Consider the following 21,158-nt stretch of genomic DNA (forward strand, 5'->3'; position numbering starts at 1 on the left):
AGCACAGAAATAAATCTCTTGTACTTCATTTCATGCCACCATAGGTTAATGGTGAAAGCCTACTTAGATTACAACAAGTGATCATTTGAGGAAGAGAAAGTAATACAGTTAGAAATACAAGATTAGAGGCCGTCCAGAGTTAATTTCCACTTTGCTCAGTGAAACACTCTTACTCTTTGCTTCTATTGTCAACCTGAAAAGAAACGAACAAGAAAAAGCGCAGGTAAGCACAAATTGAATTTATGTGATTGTTTCACAAGAGACACGACAGAAGACAGTGTTGAAATAAGAAACCCTTTAGTCTCAGTAAGTGTGGGCAACACACACACTGAGAGTAGGCATGAGGCAAAAAAACTGTAAATTAAAGAAAAAAGAGAAAATCTTAACACCTGCAGAAGATGGAATTGTGTCAACATCCCTCTGTGGTCTTATCGTAATGATATAGAGGGTCTCGGACAGTCGGCAGTCATGCACCTACAGACAGCCTGAGATCATCTTCTAACAGCGTCAAAAAATATTCCTGCCTGACTTCACCGCACAGTGTGAATATTTCGACTGGTTGTTTGTAGCTGTAGCTTCTCACAGCAGTCACACTGCGTGATGTTTTGAGGTGACAGTCGTGACGCCAGTGCGGCACCAAAACAATAGTTTCCAGATTAGTTAAAAACACTTGCACCGTGTCAAAATCCTCCATTTTCAGAAATATCAAACTTTATCCCCGTGTAAATAGATGCATATGGCACAAAGGCTTAGTGTTCTCCCTCCGTTCATTCATTTCCTGCAGGGAGCTGCAACTTGCATAGATGACATACAGGACAATGTTGCTTTTCTGCTCACTGAAATACAATGAAGCAGTTTTCATATCCGATTCAGAGGAGAGCGGCATTGTGCAGTCAAACTCATAAGTTTATGAAATCCACATCGAACAGTGTCGCAAGCAATAAGGCTGCACCGATCATAGTCTGTGGGAGGCTTAAGAGTAGCAAGTGCAAGCAAATCACATGAAACCACTAATAAAAACATTCATGTCCTCACTGGGATCTTATAAATTAATTATTAGTGAGGTGTGGGGGTTTCACACAAGAGCAAGACCATCAATAATGATAGAAAAGAGTTGTGGATTGTATCCGTCTCTGATGAAATTTTAAAGCAGAAAGGGTGAAGACTTTAATGTGGATGCTGATTCATCTGTATTTTATTTACTTCATATTAAAATGAAAGATTGAAATAGTGAATGAGATGAAGTGGCACTTGAACTTGTTTGAGATACACTAAAAGATAAGAAAAAAAACCCATTTGTGATTTAGAGTTATGACTTGGAGGAAACCTTTCAAACCAGTGTAAACTTTTGGTTATCCCTGAAACAGTGAAACATCCTCAGACACAGAACTGCTGGACTCAGATGTACGACTCAGAACCCATAGTAGTTTACGAAGTCTTTTACATGGCGAAGAAATGAAAACAAAACTTTCTCACAAGGTCTGAAATTATCTCAAGTTTGAAAAAAACATGAAAACCTGGTTGGAACCTGACAATGCAATCTCAGACAGAACAAGAGGAACTAGCCACAAGACAAAGGATATTTCTAACAGAGGCAGGGGAGATCAGGCGAAACCAATCATGGGTGGGCAAGACAATCACAGTGGCAGGAAATTCCCACAAAGGAAGGAAGTCATGGTTTGAAGCGAGAGGGAAAAAGATCAAGTTCAAAATAAAACAGGAACTCCATGGCATAGAATCCACATGACATCAAAAGACTGAACATGAACCTAAACTGAGGCCTGACATGAAAAACATGAATAAAATTAACACAGCTGCAGAGACATAACACACAAGTGAGAGCAGAATTTATATGACAATGTCACTTTGTCAAATATCACCATACACGATCTTACAGTATTTCCCACTGGCAGATGTGGAAATGCCTGTGTGTGACTTTACAAAACAAATATCGCGACGTTTGTCATTTTTATATCTTCTATGTGCACAACTCAATGCACCAGCCTCCTCGGAGACTCTCTGTAAACGAAACAATCCCTCCCTCCTTGTAATAACTTTTCCTTCTGCTGTCCAAGGTGGCCCTTGAAGTTCAACAATAAAAGTAGTAACATTTTATCCATTTTGGAATTCAATTGGAGTTTGAAACAGAAAGAAGAGTGTGAAAAGTGAAAAAGAAAAATGAAATACACGAGTTTAACACACCTTTAAATGTGCCGTGAGAAGTGTGTGGACGTGTGGGATTCTTCTTTAATAAAGTTAAGAAACAGACGGATGCAAAATTCTGACGTCAAGAAGATGTGGGAGGACAGAAAAAAGATCACTTTGGGTGAAGCATTGTGACACTTTTATGAGTCCGTTAGTGTTCACTGGGCTCATCAGCTGCGTCGCAAATTGACTCTTGTTCATTTAAAAGAGCAACCTCAGCGTATTACATGCCACTAATAAGCATGTTTGGTGGTAATTTTGTTTCCAGTTCAGGAGCGAGTTTTTTTTTCTCTCTTCCCGTGCACTTTGAAAGCATCATTTTCTGAGCAGCTTTGATGCCACCCAAGAGAATAAAAAGCTAAGATTTAAATAAGATATCTGTTCATGTATATTTTTAGTAATTGCTCGAATTGTCTTCTTTTTCCTGGGGACACACTGCCAGTAATTTCACACTTTCATTTTGATGTACGGACAAAGTGTTAAGGTATGCATGTAAAAGCAAACACAGAAACAAATCGCAAGTGGCTGTAAACAATATTAGAATGAAAATCCTGACAAGAATTCACTTTGCAGGTGTTTTGACGGAGTTCAAATGAACACATAACAAAACTGAATGTTCAAAGCTTCTGTTTGTTTGCAGGAAAACTCTGCAGGGCACCTTTAACAGCATGCCACAACCCAGAATTCACTTTGATTCAAGTTGATTTGATTCAGTTCAATTCACCGAGTCACATAATGAATTATTCAAATTAATTATTCCTTTATATGCGCTTTGCCTGACAAATGGTGCTTACAACAAAACAAACAAACAAAAAAAAGCGCAAAAAAAGTTGCTATATTTAAGCACACTGAAATCCACATAACACATCACTCGTATAACCTTAAAGTCAATAACAATTCATGGAAAATCAAAGATCTATTTGCTTGCCTGCACACATCAGTTTCACTTTCATCCATTAGCAAATCAGACCAAATCAGATCAAGCCATTAAAAGGCTTTCAGTCCCACCTCGCGGAGCATTCGAGGCATCATGTTTGACAACATCCAAATAAATCAAAGTCTGTAGTAAAAGCCATCTGTCCCCCACTGTCCATCAGTGTGTGCGTATAATAATACTGCTGCTGTGAGCACGAGCGGCATCAGGTTTTTCATTCTGGAAGTAATAGACAACGCAGTGCACCACCAACTGGTACATAATGAAACACGTTAATGATATTAGGAGTGAAGAGAGAAGCAGGACGCACCGAGGAGGAATAATTGCCAGCTTAAAAAATTCATGGATCTTTGCAGTTTGTTGGAAGGATGAAGACAAGAGCAGCAAATGGCAATGAAGCACTTTGAGTCCTCTGGTTTCTTTATAGTGTGGCGGTGCTCGAGGAGGTGATGTTATTGCTGTTGACATATTAAATGAAGAATAAAGGCAACAGAGGGAATGTGCAGAGTGAGAGAAAATCCAGAAGTGTGAAACAGCAAAGTGACATGCCAAGAAACAGATGCTCCCAATTGACTGACGGCTCAATGGAGTCCGATTGCGTGCAAAGAGACAGAACTGGATTGATGGACACACCCAAAGCAAGGCCGATCAAGCACCGAGCTGCAGATGTTGTTAACGGGATAATCACTGGTTTTCAGGATGTGCCTCACATAGAACATTAATAAACAATCAGCTTGGATGAAATAATTACCTTCACTACAGGCAGTGCCCCCACCTGGGCATCTGTTCTTCACGTTACGCGATGCTGGCCTGCTGTGAAGGATTACTGTCCGTTCTCCATCCGAGATCCCTGATCAGCAATCATCAAGGACCTGCGAGTCATGAGGGGTTTCAATAATGACAAAAATGCAAAAAGGACAATAAAAATGCATAATAAGCAAGAGGATGGAAGCCAAAAATTGGAGCTAAAATGGGTCAGATCATGCATCAGGGTGCTACAAAAACAACAAGAGCATCTGCTGCTAAGCATGAGAGAATGTTGTCTTTTTTTTTTTTAGTCTTCTGGCTTTTGTCTCTTTTTATAGGCCTTTTTCACTAGAAATCTCAGAGTTCTTGATAGATAACATGCCTTGGCCACTCTGGCCCATGGGTGTAAAGTAGTGCTGCAACAATTACTCATTTTGGGCAATCTATTTAGATGAGTGCCTCATTATTCACTGTTGCATTTTATAATTATTATTATTTTTTTTTGTTCAAGCAAAAATCACACATATACTTGAGTGCAGTTTCACAAACGCAAAGATGTATCGACTTCGAAAGAAAAAAAACCCTCCAACTTCACAGAAATCAACTGTTGCACCTTGGGTGACAAGTGGAAAATATTTTCACTACCAGTGTAGCAAAAATGCATACACTGCAATAATAATGATACAATATAGTCTCAAATTATATTTTGTAATTGCAAACGTAAAATGTACTGTCCTTCCTCCCCACACCACCCCCACACTGTCGTTCTCTCCTTCTCATGAATGAGTGATGGCAAGCTGCCAAAGATGTCCTTGCGATAGTGGTCCCAGACCGTGTTGCTGTGGTAACTCGTATGGTAACCTCAGAGACTTAAGATTCATGGCATCTATTCAACAACCTTGTCAGCATGAGCTCAATAACTTCCCGAACCTATCTGCAGGGTAATTTTATTTTGAATGCTCGAGTGGGGAAGTGCTGCGCCTCTGCAGCCTGAAGTGTCTGACTAAGTTTGTTTGTGCTCCGCTAACAACATTTTCTCATGTAAGAGAAACAGTGGCCAGTTAGACCGGGGATTATGTTTCTAAATTGTGTTTACCACCTTAGCGTAGTAATCACAGGGGAGATGGGGGAAAGGTCTGTTATACTTTATTGCGTCTCCCCAAAAAATTATTAAAGATTACTTTGTAATTTATGCAACAAAAGAGTTGCAGCAATTGTACACAAGTAAAGCTAGAAAAGTGGCCTCCGTGTTTGTTGCCCCCTACAACAATGACATGGGAATTCTGCCATTGCTCTTAATCACTGTTGTTTGTGAAAGTCAAAAAGATGCTTTCAAAGTATGGTCCTTCAAGGAGTAATTACCAGAATGCTCTGCCTGCATGGTAAGCTCCCCTTTATACTGGCAGTGTAGCATGAAGAACATTGTGTTTTTTTGGATTCGCTCACTATGCAAATGCACCAGCTTGTCCAAAAGAGTTGTGTGTTGTAATTTGTGAGGACAAAGAATTACAGAATTTTATGAAACATTAGTAAGGATGGTTTTTAAAAAATATATATATTCACATTGATCAAATTAAAAAAGAAGACAAAATAAAAATTGCCAAACAGTGAATTTGCTCTTGATTAATGTGATTCTAATAATACAGCCATTGACCTTGGATCTTGTCCTGTGTGTCAAGCCAAATTGCTGCCTTTTTTTGGGGGGGGGGTGAAAAACTAGAAATTTTATCTCTCAACCTTCGCCACTGGCTCTGCCTGATTCATGCAGCCAAGGACTGCAGTTCAGAAGGAAATGAGATCAACCAACTGCGAAGACTGTTTTATCTAGTAGAGCTGTCATGCTTTTATAGCCACAGGTTCTGTTCAGGCTACTCTCTCTCTGCCTTGGGCAGCCAGACTTTAACTGGGTTGCTCACCTATTTTGATGTTGTGCATTTTAAAATATAGTAATCCCACCTTCTGGGTTCACAAGCTTTCATAACATGTGCGTGAGCATCTGAAAACTGTGTGCGTGTGTGCATATGCTTTTGCAATGTGACCGATAGAAGCTATGTTCTCTATGCGTGTCTGGGAGTATCTGCTGTTTGTGTGCACGACTAGACGCATTTGATCATTTGTGACGCGTGAGTGACTATTTGTGCAATGCAGACTTTGGAAGAATATTTGTTTCCCAACCCCCCCACCCCGTGTAGACACATTTGTCCTCAGATAACACCGTCAAGGTAATACCATTCACCCCGTACATCGGAAATGGCAACATTCACACATCACAACTAGCGCAGCGAGCAAGACCAACACAGGGGGGGAAGCTGGTGGGAGGAAAAGGAGCCAAGGCAAAAAAAGAGAGAGCTTTTTAATTTCCTTCGCAACAACACTGTTCGGGGGATTTTTACATTTGCGCAGAGAGCGAGAGAGAGAGAGAGAGAGAGAGAGAGAGAGAGAGAGAGAGAGAGAGAGAGAGAGAGAGAGACTGGAATAAACTCCCGATGAGTTCCCACTGAATGACAAGACAAGCTGCTTTTGATGAAGCGCACCTTTGCAGCTTAACGGCAGCTCAAGTGTGCCTTCAAAACACATTTTGGTAATGTGAGCCATAGCTAGACTCAGCCTATTAAAATTGCATCTTGGTGGCTTCCTCGGTCTCTAATAAATAGACGCTTGTTTAAAAGATTTACAGCTTTGTTAGGTAATGATGTTCTCATTAAAGTTGTCTGAGAATCAAGTTGAGAGGTTTCTTTCCATCGGCTGAATCCAGGTCACTACTGGAGATGAAAAAGTAATCGTTCGCAGAGATGGAAACCGATTCACACAAGTTTTCTGCAAAAGGTGTTGCAGAAAATGATTTCTCAAGAGCTGGGGTTGTGGTTCTCACTTCCATGTCAAGGTCATAGTTGTTTACAGTGATTTCCAGTGGAGGAGCCAGCTGATTCCCCTGCCTCAGTTAGACCACAGAGTTTATCTATCATTACAGATACCATACCATAGCATGGTCCTCCTGCTCCAGGTGAATGCTTGAAATCAGCCTCAAATATATATCCGCATAGTGTGCTCTCATAAAAACACTGCATGTTCCAAGAAAGTTAATCCAACTATTATAACGTATGTTTCCGCTGAAAATCCAGTGTGAACCTTGCACCTTCCACCATTATAGCCTAAGTGAAAACGCAGCATCCTGACCTCTGTACTCCTGTCCTTCTCACTAAGCAGCTAATAAAGGTCAACACGAAATAAACTTTTTCTTTCGTGCGAAAAAACACAACTGAATTTGTTCCTAAAAACATCCCACCTTTTGATGTGCTCACAATAGAACCTTTCTAATAACTGATCCTTTTATCGACTCCCTTTTCTGAGAAACAGCCCATCAAATGAGTGGACTTGGTGCACTTAACAGTGGCTAAAAAGATATCGAAGAGAGCATTGATTTACAGACCCAGGTTTTTTTTGCTCCAAATGGTGCTTCAGAACATTCTGATTGCATCCTGAGTGCCCTCAGTGACGGTCTTTGAAGTGCTTGATGCCGCGTGTGCAGTGCTCAGTGTGTGCTTATATCCGGAGCTTTTGTTAGTCACTTCATATGTACCAGGTCCTGTGCCATCATTATTCAGTGATTCACACTGTGCAGCCAAAACACTCACTCTTATCTGTTAAGAGGCTGCAGAGACACAGTCAGACAGCACTGGGTGGGTGGATGGGTGGGGGACAATAAAAGACGTAGGGGGAGAGAGAGAGAGAGAGAGAGAGAGAGAGAGAGAGAGAGAGAGAGAGAGAGAGAGAGAGAGAGAGAGAGAGAGAGAGAGAGGGCGTGTGACTCTCTCTCCTCTCTTGTGGGAAACGACTCCTCTCTCCTCTCACAACATGAAGCTAGAGAGCATCCCGACTTCAAGAGCTTTAGATCCTGAATATTCACGCTGGTGGCATTTTACCATGTGTAGGCGGCGAGGGTTTGCAAAGATAGGAGAGGGTGTGTGTGTGTGTGTGTGTGCGTATCTGTGTGTGAAGTATTGATCACTGTTGCCGTTGTCCTTGTTTGCTCTGCGTCTCACAGTCCACAGAAACTCTCAGAGAGAGATAGTGAGACGGATACGGAGGACGTTGGTGTTGCGTGGCACACACGTTCAAAACAGGCGAGCGAAACACAATTACGATTAATTTAGAGGGGAAACATTAGAAAAGGAGAGGATGAACACTGTGGATATTACGATGGGATGGTTTTGTTGGGTTTTTTTCCCCTTGTGAGACATTTTTAGTTACTATAGCTTGGCAGGTGAGTGTTATATAATATGAGCCAGCATTAGTGACTGTGAAAAGGAAAAAACTTTCCACAGTATAAATACAGAATCAAAGAAACTGAAAAAATATATATAAATGAAACCCAACTGTGCAGGAGAAGGAAGAACCTAAGGGGATTGAAATAAAATCCTTCCACTCAATAAACATTTCTGGAATGAAAATAAACATTTTATAAAAGAATGAAGGAACAACAAGCAAAGAAAACAATAAAAGCAATCACCTGAACTCCACAACTTATCAACTCAGATTCACTGTGATAATAGTTAGACAGGAGCTAATTAAATAATTTAGCCTTAAAAGGGCCAAAGAGAAAAGGAATTGAAAGGACTAATCTATAAAATTCCAGAGTTTGGATGCATGAAATTTGATGATGGTAAAAATTGTGAAATGTATCTGGAATGTGTTGTTTCTTGCTTAATGAACCTTTACATAACTATGAATGTTTGTAGAGTTTGTAGAATATTTTCTAACTCGATGTGCCGACTTGTGTGTGTTGACTTCTGGAGTGCGAAATTATTTTTGAAGATAAAGATTTTTGATAAAAGTGTATTGAGTGATCATATTTGGAATTACTGCAGTTATTTTTCTGTCATTTCATGTTGCCTCTGAGGTTAAATTAGTTTGATACCACTGCTCTATAAATCACTCTTTTATCCGACGTTTCACCAGAGCGATCTTGCTCATTCAAAGTAAATCCTGTTACTGCTTTGGATTCTTCTCTATTTAGACTCCCACTGATGAAGACATTGCTGTGACTTTCATATTAGTGGGGGTTTCTCTGGAACAATCCCATCATCAGTGACATGTGGGAATAGGAAAATCCATCAATAAATGGCAGCATATCAAGGATTACCAGAAGCTGTTTAGACAGATTTTTCAGCTCAGATCTTAATATTTCAGTGAGATATTTCAGCTGTTTTCCAAACTCAAATTTTATATTGCTACAGGTGGTGATTCAGACTGGTGAACAACCAAGAAAGCATTTGTCAAATCTGCTGTGCTGCCTCATGCAGTACATCTGTGGGAGAAAGAAAAGGATTAACAAAACAGACTGAAATGATCTGAAAATTCATATTTTTGACATTTTTTTTTTCTGTCGTTTTATTTTCTCTGTTGGTCTTTCTGATCTCTCCCTGCAGCTCTTCAGCTCTTTGCCGGTGGTCCATCATTGTCAATTAGGCCCCAAAAACTAACTGGGATGATTTTTTTTTTTTTTTTTTTTTTTGCTGCAGGGTATTTGACTAGCTACAAGCTTTCATTACAACATTATATTACATTACTGGCTCATGAACTGCCAAACCAGAGTGGCCACACATTTACATATCAAACCCGGCTTTCTCGTAATCAAAGCCACTCCGTTCTTACCCGTATGGCCGCACAATTTATTTTCACCCACATAAAACCTTCATTTGTATCAGATGAAAATGGCTGCATTGGGATTGTGTTGCAATTCCCAGATGTGTCATGCCTATGTGTGGCGTTGTATAAAAGATAGATAACAAGAATGTATAAAATGTATAAACACAAGTGAGCTGAAAATAATACTTCCCATAATAATCTTATAATCTAATATTTTTGTTTAAGTCTATCTGATTAATATTGCAATTCAGAAAAAAAAAACTTTATAAAAATGGATTTGAGGAAAACAGTTTGACAGTGATAAATACTATTGAACAGACAAACTCAGGCAATATAATATATAGCTTGAATAACATTTTGTTCAATGTCAATGCAATGTGTTAATCTCTTTAAAATGAATGCTTATTTATTCAAACTGGCTTATCTGCTTTGTCATTTCAAATGTTCCAAGGGTGGAAATGTATGTGCAAACTATTTAAAGACTTCTATTGTGTTCTTTTATATTTTGCCTTACTTACAATTGCATTGTGGCCAGTAAGAGTGATTGAGGTAGAACCATCTTTCTGAGGTTAGAAAAACAGGACTGCAAAGCCCAAATCCTTAAAAATGAAATTTAAAACCACACCAGAGACGAAGGGAACTTGGCAGATACTCGCAAGACTAATCATAAAAGTTTGCACAAGGGGGAAAGTTTCCCCAGACACTGACAATGAGAGTAACGCAGACTTTTTAGACTTCAATAGTCACACCAGGAGCAGGAAACAAGCACACAGATGTGACATGAGGCGTCAGTCAGAGCCTGAATGGAAAAGCGATGCTCAGGCCAGAGGAACTGAAGTTCACAGAAACATGACAAGGCAGCAGTGCTCTAAATAAAACAGGAAACACAAAGGGATTAACAAGACATGAGACGAGAACGCCAAAAGGAACTGGGATGCATTGGCCCCGTATGGGAATACAGTCTCAGAAAACACAGAATGAAACATGAGTCCTACAACAAATTATCTCACTTGATTTTTCTTTTTTTGAATAACATCAATTTAAAGGAAAACATACTATATATAAAGTTGAGGCGAAGGAGCTGAATCATCTAAGCTTCAATAACCAATGTCTGTGTTTTAGGGTTATGTAATAGCAACATGAAAACATTGATTTCAGAACATCATATTGAACAAAAATGGTTTAAAATATTTAAAAAACTTGTGTGAAGGTAAACCCAGATAGGAATGTATACATACAACCAGACGGTGTAAATTGCTCAATTAATTGACCTTTATTTATATGATAAAATAGACAAACCTCAAAAGAATCGCCACCATCATTAAAAAAACCAAAAAGCAACCCTTTGTGACAGGTTTTTTTTTACTGCAGAAGAGTGGTGAGATATACAGCTACAGGGATTTTGTATATGTTTTGACACTATGTGCCAGTTTGCACGGAAGATATCAGTGTGTTGCCAGGCGGTGGAACTCATTCTACACATTTTTCATGTGTATATTTTTACACCAAGGGAGGAGTTTGGGGAGATAGGTTGGCATCTGACTCGCCTGGCGTATCAGGGCTGTGCTTTGCTCCCTTCTGTGTGTTCTTGGAAACATGGTTGCCTTGTGTTGCCCTGCCAGGCCCTTGAGACAACTCCCAGTACATTTCTGTCCCAGCCATGTGTGCAAATGTTTGTGCGTTTGCATGTGTGCCTGTTTGCTCATGTCACGTCGCGGTGGAGATTTTTGGCCCAAATGATGTGGCTCAATCATTGCAAAACTCACAAACATCAAAATTATTTTGATACGTTATCACATGATGGTTGGTTTCAGAATTCACTATATGACTGATTTTCCTTGACAAATGACAGAAATCAAAGCGATTTGTCGAAGTGGTGGCAGAAATCTGACAACTTCTTTTCCAGATTGCCCACACAGGAAACAGTTTCTTTCTGTTTTACCTTCTTCTGTCAAACGCAACCCTTTTTTACCCACTTCATGGAATGTGCTTGGTCTTTTTTTGTTTCTCCCCTTGCTCTAATTTTTTCCCTCTTCCTCTGTGTCTGTGTTCTCCAGATGGAGGAAGTAATGGCACGCATGCAGGATGAGAAAAATGGCATCCCGATCCGAACAGTGAAAAGTTTTCTAACCAAGATTCCCAGTGTATTTTCAGGTAAGTCTTGGCTCATCTCTTACGACACATGAAAATGACACATAAATATGACCTCGATACAAACTCAACCCTTGCAATGCGTACAGTACAAAGTCTCCCAATCCAACTGGCTGTTGTATATTTCTACCACAAACAACCTTTGCCCTCAAAAATTACTTACATAACACGCACACATGAATGCACAAGCAGTGTGTTTTCATGCCTTCAGTGGACATTAATCACATACAATGATTTCAATAGGCCATAACAACTACCTACATAACCTTAGGTAGTCATCCTTACCCTGATTTTTCTCTTGACCCCAACCTTAGTTGAGCCTTATGATGTCTTTCACTAAAAGGTTAATGGTATTTCTTTTTGATCTCATAGGATGGAAATGTTTCCCATATTGTGCGAGTGTAAACAGACTTTGTTCCTCACTGACTGTAAATATGCGCAAGCATTTGGTTTCTTTTTATCCTCAATCACTGTTGATAATCGTGATTTAACTCAGTCATTTCTGCAAATTGAATAGCTCTCACCGTGAAAACTCAGAGTGTATCAGCTGCATCTGTGAACTTAAGTGTATCATTAGTTTACTTGTCTGCTGCTGTCTGCATGTAGACGGTAATCTTATTTTTTTTGCTAATTACTGTAATGCGTATTAATTTATGAATCCAGTTCTTGTGTATTTAACAGAAGCTACACAGAGTGTATTACTACCATATGAAGACCAACTGAGGGAGTCGATTAAAGAAACAAAAGAATGAGTTACCCTATTAACAACTATTAAAGTAAATCCATTACTGTTTAAACACTAGCCAGGTAATTATAATATTAATGCAATTTTTTTTTTTTAAACAACTTTGGGTGTCAGTGATCTGTAAAAGCACCTTTATGTAGAGGTTTGCAGAAGAAGTTATATAAACAGGGACTATTGTTTGTCAGTATAACAGTTCTCCTCTATCATTTTGTAGACGTTGTGATGGTTTAGCTTACTTGGTCTAAAAGCTCAAGTAAAGTGTGCAATCAAGAACAAAATGTAATCCAAACACTAAATTCAATTCTCAGGCTTTCCGAAACAGCTTGCTCCAACACAAATTGGACACATACCTGCTTTTTGCACAGTTTTGCCATCGACAATGCCAGAAGAACCAGTAATTGTCAGCATGCGTCTTATGAGAAAACCAGTTTCAAGTCCATGATATTTAGTCATAGCGAGCCAAGATCAATCAACGGTACAAATAGGATGGTGGTCACCATTGGCAATATGTAAGCATATACTTCAATTTGCACTTAGTGGGGGGGGGGGGGGGGGGGGGTCTGTATTTTATTTTCCTATATATGTATTATCACATATACTTTGTTGTTTTTGTTATAATTTCTCACATTTGTGCGGTCTCTTTATCAATATTTCCTCCTTTTTATTTATTTTTGTCCCACTTGACTACATTGTGCAATAGATCTCATTTCGCTAATGTAATACTTTCACAGCATTTCATAACTGCAGTGTTGAATCATTAATTGTCAGCTGTGCATGCTTGACATTGTTGCCCTTTCAGGTATCTCGTTACCCTGTGCTGCTGGTAATTATCCAGCGTTTGCCATCACTGGGAACATTAATACTCAGTTATTGCTGACCATACTGTTTCCAATGCTGTCACAACACGCTTGCGTCAGCACACACACACACACACACACACACACACACACACACACACACACACACACACACACACACACACACACACACACACACACACACACACACACACACACACACACACACACACACACACACAGTTCAATCTACTGTCATGATATTAATCAATTCAGCGAACAGCCTTGTTAGAGGATTATCTTACATGTCTCATTTAAGCGCACTCTTAGAAAGTGGGTCAACTTTGATAGTGTGAAAATGGGGTTGTACTAATGACATTAATCCATGAAAAATCTCATCTGGTTTATGGGGGAGCCGAAAAGCAAAAGGGGGTGCAGTGAAAGACAGCCAAGGAGATTTGATGCAGACAGATAGAAAAGCAGCGTGATGGACAGAGAGAGATAGAGAGAGAGAGAGATGGCCGTGAGACGAGACTGCCTGCAAGAAATCCCTCATGTCTCCATTCCATGCCTTTTTTTTTTCTTGCCTTCTGTGGCTTTCGTCTCTCCAACACACCTTCACCTGTCAGTATGATAGACAGTAATAATAGCTTTGGAAAATACTGTATATATTTAGCCAAAGTGCCAAAGTCACATGTTGTGCTCGGGTGTGAAAATGCCTTGGGGGCAGACTATGCTGCTATGTCTTTCTGAGATGTGAAAATGAATCAGTTGCATTCTCAGGTGGAGGCGACGATGTAGAATTACATCCATCATATACGAATCTTGATGTCCATTCGGGCAAAAGAAATGTTGAAAGTGATATACAAGTCATGCAGACCTTCGAATTTCATTTATTTATTTATTTTTTTAATGGTGACAGTCAGTTTCTTATTCGAAAATTCTTATCATTTTCGCTCTTTTTCCTCTCTCCCGGGGCCGTGTTCTAACCTGTTTACATTTTTTTTGTTTTTGTTTCTGACAGTTCACAGTGTACGACATGATGAACTGACTTATTAATGCACTGAGTCATAAAAATGGTGCGGCTACGGTACACAATGTGTGCTTCATTATGCCATTGTATTCCTCTGGTCATTTATATTAATGGCTTTCAGTCAGAGAGAGTTGAGGCCTGGAGAGGGTCGGCATATTACCCACCTACATCTTGCAAGGCGAGAGAAATGGTGATGAGGAGCCGTGGAAGTGGTTCAGTGCGTCATTGTTTTCCCTTTCATTTGCATCTATATGTAAAAAGGTGTTTGGGCACAGTGTGAGCATATTAGATATGCCAGCGATTCATAATTGTTTTTCCTTCCATTTCAGGTTCTGAAATTGTACAGTGGATGATCAAGAATTTGGACATTGAAGATCAAGGTAAATCCGACTGCTAAACTGTTTGATATTGTACTATTTCCAAGCACAGGGAGAACATGCACACTCTGGATAGATATCCTCGTGATGCAAAAATGCGGAATACTAATAGATAATGAAGAATGAATGGAGTTACTTTAATTAGCCTACAGGTTTGACTCCGCCAACAATGCTTTCAACAAGTCGTCCACTCCAGTTCATTGACATGGTTTAGCCAATATTTGGCACAATTCAATGACTGTTATTAACTAAATTGCGGCATATTCGTGATCGTAGTGGCACATTGAGGAAACGTGGGCAAGTATAGGCAAACAGTGGAACTGAAATTACAGCTACCATCTGACTAATTGACTTTATGGCACTGACACAATTACTGTTTCATTTCTGTTCAAATGAGTAGTGTGAAGGTTAGCATTTCTAGATGATTAAAGCCATTGTGCTCCCAAGATGAAGCTCCATTCTGTTAGTGCTCGTACTGTACGTCAACCTTACCGGTGGTTTCCAGAGCTGAATGACAATGGAAGTGCTGATCGGATGTTGAATTGAAATGCTTTTCTTCAGTGTGTACTCAAAAGAAAGAGAAACCTTTCGGGAACCTCAACACCATTAGTGTTCTGTATGTAAAAGTTGACCACAGCTTTCCATTTTTCTTTGATCTGCCTTTTTGTGTCCTTAAGCGAAGGCAGACACTGCAATTTCCTTTCTTCTCCCCTTTTTCTTTTTTTTTCCTTTTCCGTTACTATTATTATTTTATTCCAGTTTGATAACCTAAAACTAGACCGTCTTGAAGGCGCTGCCAAGTCATTAGCCGAGCTCCTCATTGCACATAAAATGACTCAAAACCGGGCCGGGTGAACTGTGACAAATAAGAAAAGTTAAAAGCAGCTCTATTGATTGTGCGTGTGTGTCCTCATGGAATGTTTTCATATGTCGGTAGCACCGTGGTATTGTATAATCACCTCATATTTCTGACTCGATTAACAATTCCCCTGTGTGTCATTTAATTTGTATGAGTTTTTACCTGTCTTTGTTTGTTTGACAGTAGTACCAGTTGATATTATGAAGGTTTTTGTGTTTCTGGGAGTAGTGGGCCTGCCATTATGTGAAGCATATTCATCAGTGTAATTTGAAGTAGGGGAGGTCCTTGACTTCAACATTATTGTATTTTTTTTTTTGTTTCATTATCAAAATTGCCTGCTATTTTTTAAGTCTGCATCATTGCAACCTGCACCTAAACTAGTTTTTATTGCCGATGCTATAATTCTGCAACTAGCTCAAAGGATCATTTATACAACGTTTTGGGTGTCTGTTTACATGACAATGGTGTTCGGAGCCGCTGAAAACACACATTTTTGAAAATGGTTCCCAAGGTGGAACTTTTTGAAACTAAATCGGTGTTGGTGGAAACAAGGCTTTTCTGAACCACTGCTACTAAGCATGCAGACCATGGCCATTGTAATTAATTATTCAAATAGATGGACATCAACAACAACAATGGCGGCCTCCAAACTGTCATGACTCACAGTCCATGTTCTCCTGGGACTTGGTAGTTTTATAATTGAGAGTCACCCATAATAGCAATTGTTGACATTTATAGCGTGTTGTTCTCTTTGTGGATGTGTGTGTTTTTTCATTACAAAAACAAATAAAGGCACCCATCATACCTTTACATGAAAAGTACATTGTTTTCAGCATTTTTGCTTTTTACGAGATGATGGAAATTGTTTTCAAAACCTTGCCATGTAAATGTGAAACTTTTTACAAAAACACGTGTTTTCACTTGTTCACATGGCCTAAGATTTAATTGGATGCACCACCAAGGGGACAATTCTAAGGGGAAAATGGCAAGAACACCTCCCCTCTCACATCTCGAATAATGATGCACTAAACTCCATAATGATTGTTTCCCTTTTTCTTTGTAGTCTGCCAATATCATATATGTAATTTCACCAACGCAATTACATTCCCTTGTGTTCAGTTATGGCATTAAAATTTGTTTTCCATGCAGTTTCGCTCATGATTGGTTAAACATGTAATGTTCTAATCATGAGCAGTTTGCAAGCAGATGTTCATTGTCCTTCAAGACTATTTATCGGTGCACTTTTATTCTGCACCACAGACACAAAACATGCTGTCAGTTGCCCTGAGGTGGTAAACAAGAGTGTTGTGTAAAACTAAGTGACTTTAGCACAGAGCATCTCCTGGCGGGGCTGACAAACACAGCAAAGTGAAATGCAATTAATTTGGCTCACAGCACGATAGCAGAGAGTTTATTATATAAAAGCAGATGAGCTTATATCAAAGTTAACTGGGGAGTCAGCTTTGTCTTTCTATACTTGGGGGGAAAAAAATGCTACGGATAATATGCAGCCAGTGATACAGCCGAGATGAACTCATTATCATCCTGTTTGGCCATCTCCACAGTCTCCCAATCCAGTTAATTTTAAGTCAGTTGTTTTTTTGCAGTTGATTTGCAGATTAAAACAAAAATCCTCCTTCAAAAGTTTTTCTCTAAAACATTGAGATGTCTGTTGAGGGTATATATGTGGCCAATGAAACAACAGCACTAAAAAGGACAAGCTGAATTCAGCAGGATTCTGGTGTGAATGTCAATGTAAGGATTTAAAATGGGGCTCATGAACAACACACAGCTAAATGACTGAGTTGTTCCTCCTGTTTAAATTTGCCCACAGCATGATGGGAACCCTGTAGAGAAAATCTCAAAATAAATCCATCCCATAGGAAAAAGAATAATAACAGATACCATGAAAATAAACCTTTTTTTTTCTTTCATATTACACCAACACTCATCATTACGATAAGGCCAGATTCACAAAGCTATCCTATCAATAATCTGAGGATTCTCTAGCATGAGACATGAGATCATAAAACAAACAAAGACAAGCATACATTTAAATAAATAAATAAATGGATGGATGGATTAGATTGGGTATTATAGCAGACAGATGGATGAATGGAAAAATTACTCTGTTAGAAAATGCATTAAGAAAATCTATAATGAGAAATAACCTCATCAAAAACATTAGCACATCATCCAATATATATATACAGAGCAATTCAGTATAATTGAAATTCGAATTTTGTAAAATGACTGTCATGCTTGAAAAAGACAAGTTAAATTCACCCGATCAGATCAACAACAACAACGACGACTAGATGATCAGTGAAGCTGTCAGGGAGCGTGAACCTGTGCATGCATATGAAAGAACACCTAATCTGCGGCATGGAACAGACCATGGGAAAGTGGGAGAGGACATGTGGCTCATCAGAGCAGCATGGAGAGCTTGCATACTGTTCTGTATAATAATGCTGGTCCTCTCCTTCAAACCTTCGCTAAACCTCCTCCTCATCAGGCTCAAGAGTCTCTCATGGGGTGGAGCACAGCTGAGGCTTTAGTTGTCCTGACATCACCCCTCTGTATGCCGCGCAGTCTGTATAAATATGTATAAAAACTTGTATCGTGATTCTTTATGGAATTGTGTTCTTTTATCAGTCCCCGCCATAGTTCAGTGGCTTTCATCCTAAAGCATCAATTCTTCCACCTTGGCTAAAGCAGATGGTGCAACAAGTATTTATTTACTGTCCTTCAACAGTGCACACCAGTAACACGGGGGGGATTTCGCAACATTAAAAACACAAAGTCCTGATAAAAAAATTTATCTAAATTTTTTTTAGATATAAAACAATTTTATTTAATTTAATGTCATCTTCATGTGCATTGGACAATGTGTCAAAAATGATCTAAGATATTTCTGCACTTCACTCTGCAGATCGTTACACCTCAAAATCACACAACAGGTGCAGATTTAAAAAAAAAAAAAAAAAAACTCAACAAAAAACACAAAACAAAATTCAAAGGATGACTCGTCTTTGGATGAAGCTTGGCTGGAAGAAAACTCCCACACTTCACTTGGCTGGGTTCCAGACTGCTGTGTTTTTGGCAGATAGCTGGTAATCTGATGAAATCATGGGGTGTTTTCCCCCTGGACTTAGGACGGCCTTTTGAGACAGCTTGCCTAATTCCTGTCCAAGATTGAGTCGGCTATCGAGCTCAAGATACATTATATGAAATGCTCCCTTTTGATGATATGAACCCCCCCCAAAAAAAGAAAAAAACTGTTAATTTGTGCTCATCCTACGCTATGCCGTCTTTACACTGGTAATACAATTTTTTTGCATTGAGCAATAAATGAGCTCTATGGTCAGCCTTGTCAATGTTTTAAGTGTTCTGTGGGGATAATTTTGATCAAGCAACACAAAGTAGGAACCAGGAGACATCAGGCGCTCGGCGTTCACAATGAAATATCTCATCATACACCGACTTCACTTTCATCCGACATTTATCCTGTCTGAGTTAACAATCCAGAAAATTGATTTTTTGAATGAATAATGAATAAAGAGATCTATGGATGACCTAATTTTTCCTTGTGTACGTCCGTCTATCTGAGTTACAAGCGATAATGCTACTTAAAATAAGAGTGCAGCGGATGAAGAGGAAGGGGTGTGTTTATAAGTAAACAGGCTTAAATAACTTATGAGTCATCATTTATTAATAATCACAGCCCGGTCTGAACATACGCGTGCGCACACACATAAGCATCCTGACCTCTCAAAACCGTCAACTCCGTGTTAAAGGAAAAGCCAATCTATATTTATCTCTGACTGTGTGTGTTTTAGAGAGAGAGAGAGAGCTGAGATGTACAAATATTATGCATGCATTTAGTAAGCTCCTGATATTGCATTCATAGCCCTGCCTATTTAGACTATGTAAAGCATTTCAACCTTTGTATCTCTTGGCTTATTAGTGTGTTAAGGCTGTTTACTCTTTATCTCCCCTGGGCGACACACACACACACACCACACCCGAAACATTAAATAAATAATCAAATTACTTGGCAGAAACGGACAGGAGACTCCAGGCTGAAAATGCATGTAAACAGATGGCTGATAATGAACCAAACATGTCAATATTAACAGAGAGCCGTCAACACAATCCAGGCAGGATGAGTGATAAATGTCGACACCGTGAGGGACTGGCACACTTGGAACAGCAGGGGATAACTGGTGGCAGATGAGACACACAGTTGATAATGATTACATGTTTTCATTATCTGATGGCTTTAAATCAGGGACAGTCGAGCATGTGCTGCCGGGCGCCAGAGGGATGCAGGTTTGCACCCCAACTAAGCACAACACCAGGTGATTTGACTGATGAGTTCCGCCTCTCCAGCTGAAGGCGGGCTAATCAGCGTGGCCCCCTGCTGTGCTGTTTGGATGAACTAGAGGCCTGCCTATCCTCCTGTCAAAGCAGCGCTGGTCGGAATCTATCATAACAGCCAACTCCAAATTCTGTCTGTTTTAGTGAGGATGAATATCACCTGGGAGACGCGGTGAATGGAGTTAATTAGGTGATGGGGCAAGAAACCACGAGCCAACGGTTTGCAATGAGGGACTATTGATCACAAAGTAATCATAGAATATTCTTTTAATGAAAAAGTGAGATCCCAAAGCAGATTTATCCTTTATTGCCTACCTATAAACAGATTTTTTTAAGTGACTTCAAGAGATTCAATTAGATTTTAAATGGGGGAAAAAGGGGCCTTATGATCTAATTCATTGAGGAGATTTAATTGGAAAATAAGCTTTGCTTTGTGATGCAGCAGTAGCTGATAAGTTTCTTGTATCAGCCAAATTAAAGGTTGTAAATATATCAATATTTAACAGGGAGATTTTTTCATGAGACAAACAAGTCTCATGAATAGCTCAAATTCTGATTTTACAGATGCAGTATAGGTTCAGATGTTCTTTACTTGAGCCACGGTAGTTGTTTTCACATTTTTTATTCCTTCTTTATGCCAAGCGCATCGAGCCTGTTTTTACTGATATAAAAGCAGTATCTTATCATTGAGCTCACCAATTGGGGAATTTTTTTTTTAATTTTGCATTCAGAAAAGGCCAATATTTAAATATGTGCTTTGTTTCTTTTTTGTATTGACAATATAATACATATGTAAATCTATTCTTTTGTGGTAAAATGGAGATTTCTTGCAGACAAAGCTGAACTCGATCCTACAATGCAGCACAAATCAAATTCTCATAAGTCTTTCCTATTCACAACCTGCTTGGCACAGCAGTTCTATTTAAAACATTCAGTAAAGGTACAAATCTGAATGCTGGATACACAAAGGAGTAGTCTTCTATTTGCCTGTCTTCAATGTGAAAGCTGAATGTATAACCAATTTGTAAGGCAATTTCTTGTCTGTGGTTTTCCCCCAGTGGAGGCTCTTCACCTAGGAACACTGATGGCTGCACATGGTTACTTCTTCCCCATCTCAGACCACGTCCTCACTCTCAAAGACGATGGCACTTTCTATAGATTTCAAGTGAGTATTAATACCAATGCTCCAAGTTAAAGACATTTCCCACTCTGAGAACAGTACATTACCTCAAATCAGCTGAATTGTTGGGCTGGGTCAAGGACTTTCAGTCCAATAAACTC

The 21,158-nt window shown here is 39.3% G+C and overlaps 1 protein-coding gene across 1 annotated transcript in view; it reads left to right on the forward strand.

Annotated features, from left to right (window-relative positions):
- Positions 1–21,158, forward strand: part of rgs7a (regulator of G protein signaling 7a) — a gene marked incomplete at its 3' end in the record, with an annotated part of 50,227 nt that overhangs the window by 17,443 nt on the left and 11,626 nt on the right. Inside the window, exons 2-4 of the mRNA XM_080507452.1 lie at positions 11,593–11,689; positions 14,591–14,641; positions 20,936–21,042. Coding sequence (XP_080363578.1) covers positions 11,593–11,689; positions 14,591–14,641; positions 20,936–21,042 — 255 coding nt within the window. The remainder of the gene's footprint in view (positions 1–11,592; positions 11,690–14,590; positions 14,642–20,935; positions 21,043–21,158) is intronic.

Source organism: Blennius ocellaris (genome assembly GCF_963422515.1).
Source record: "Blennius ocellaris genome assembly, chromosome: 13".
NCBI lineage: Eukaryota > Metazoa > Chordata > Actinopteri > Blenniiformes > Blenniidae > Blennius > Blennius ocellaris.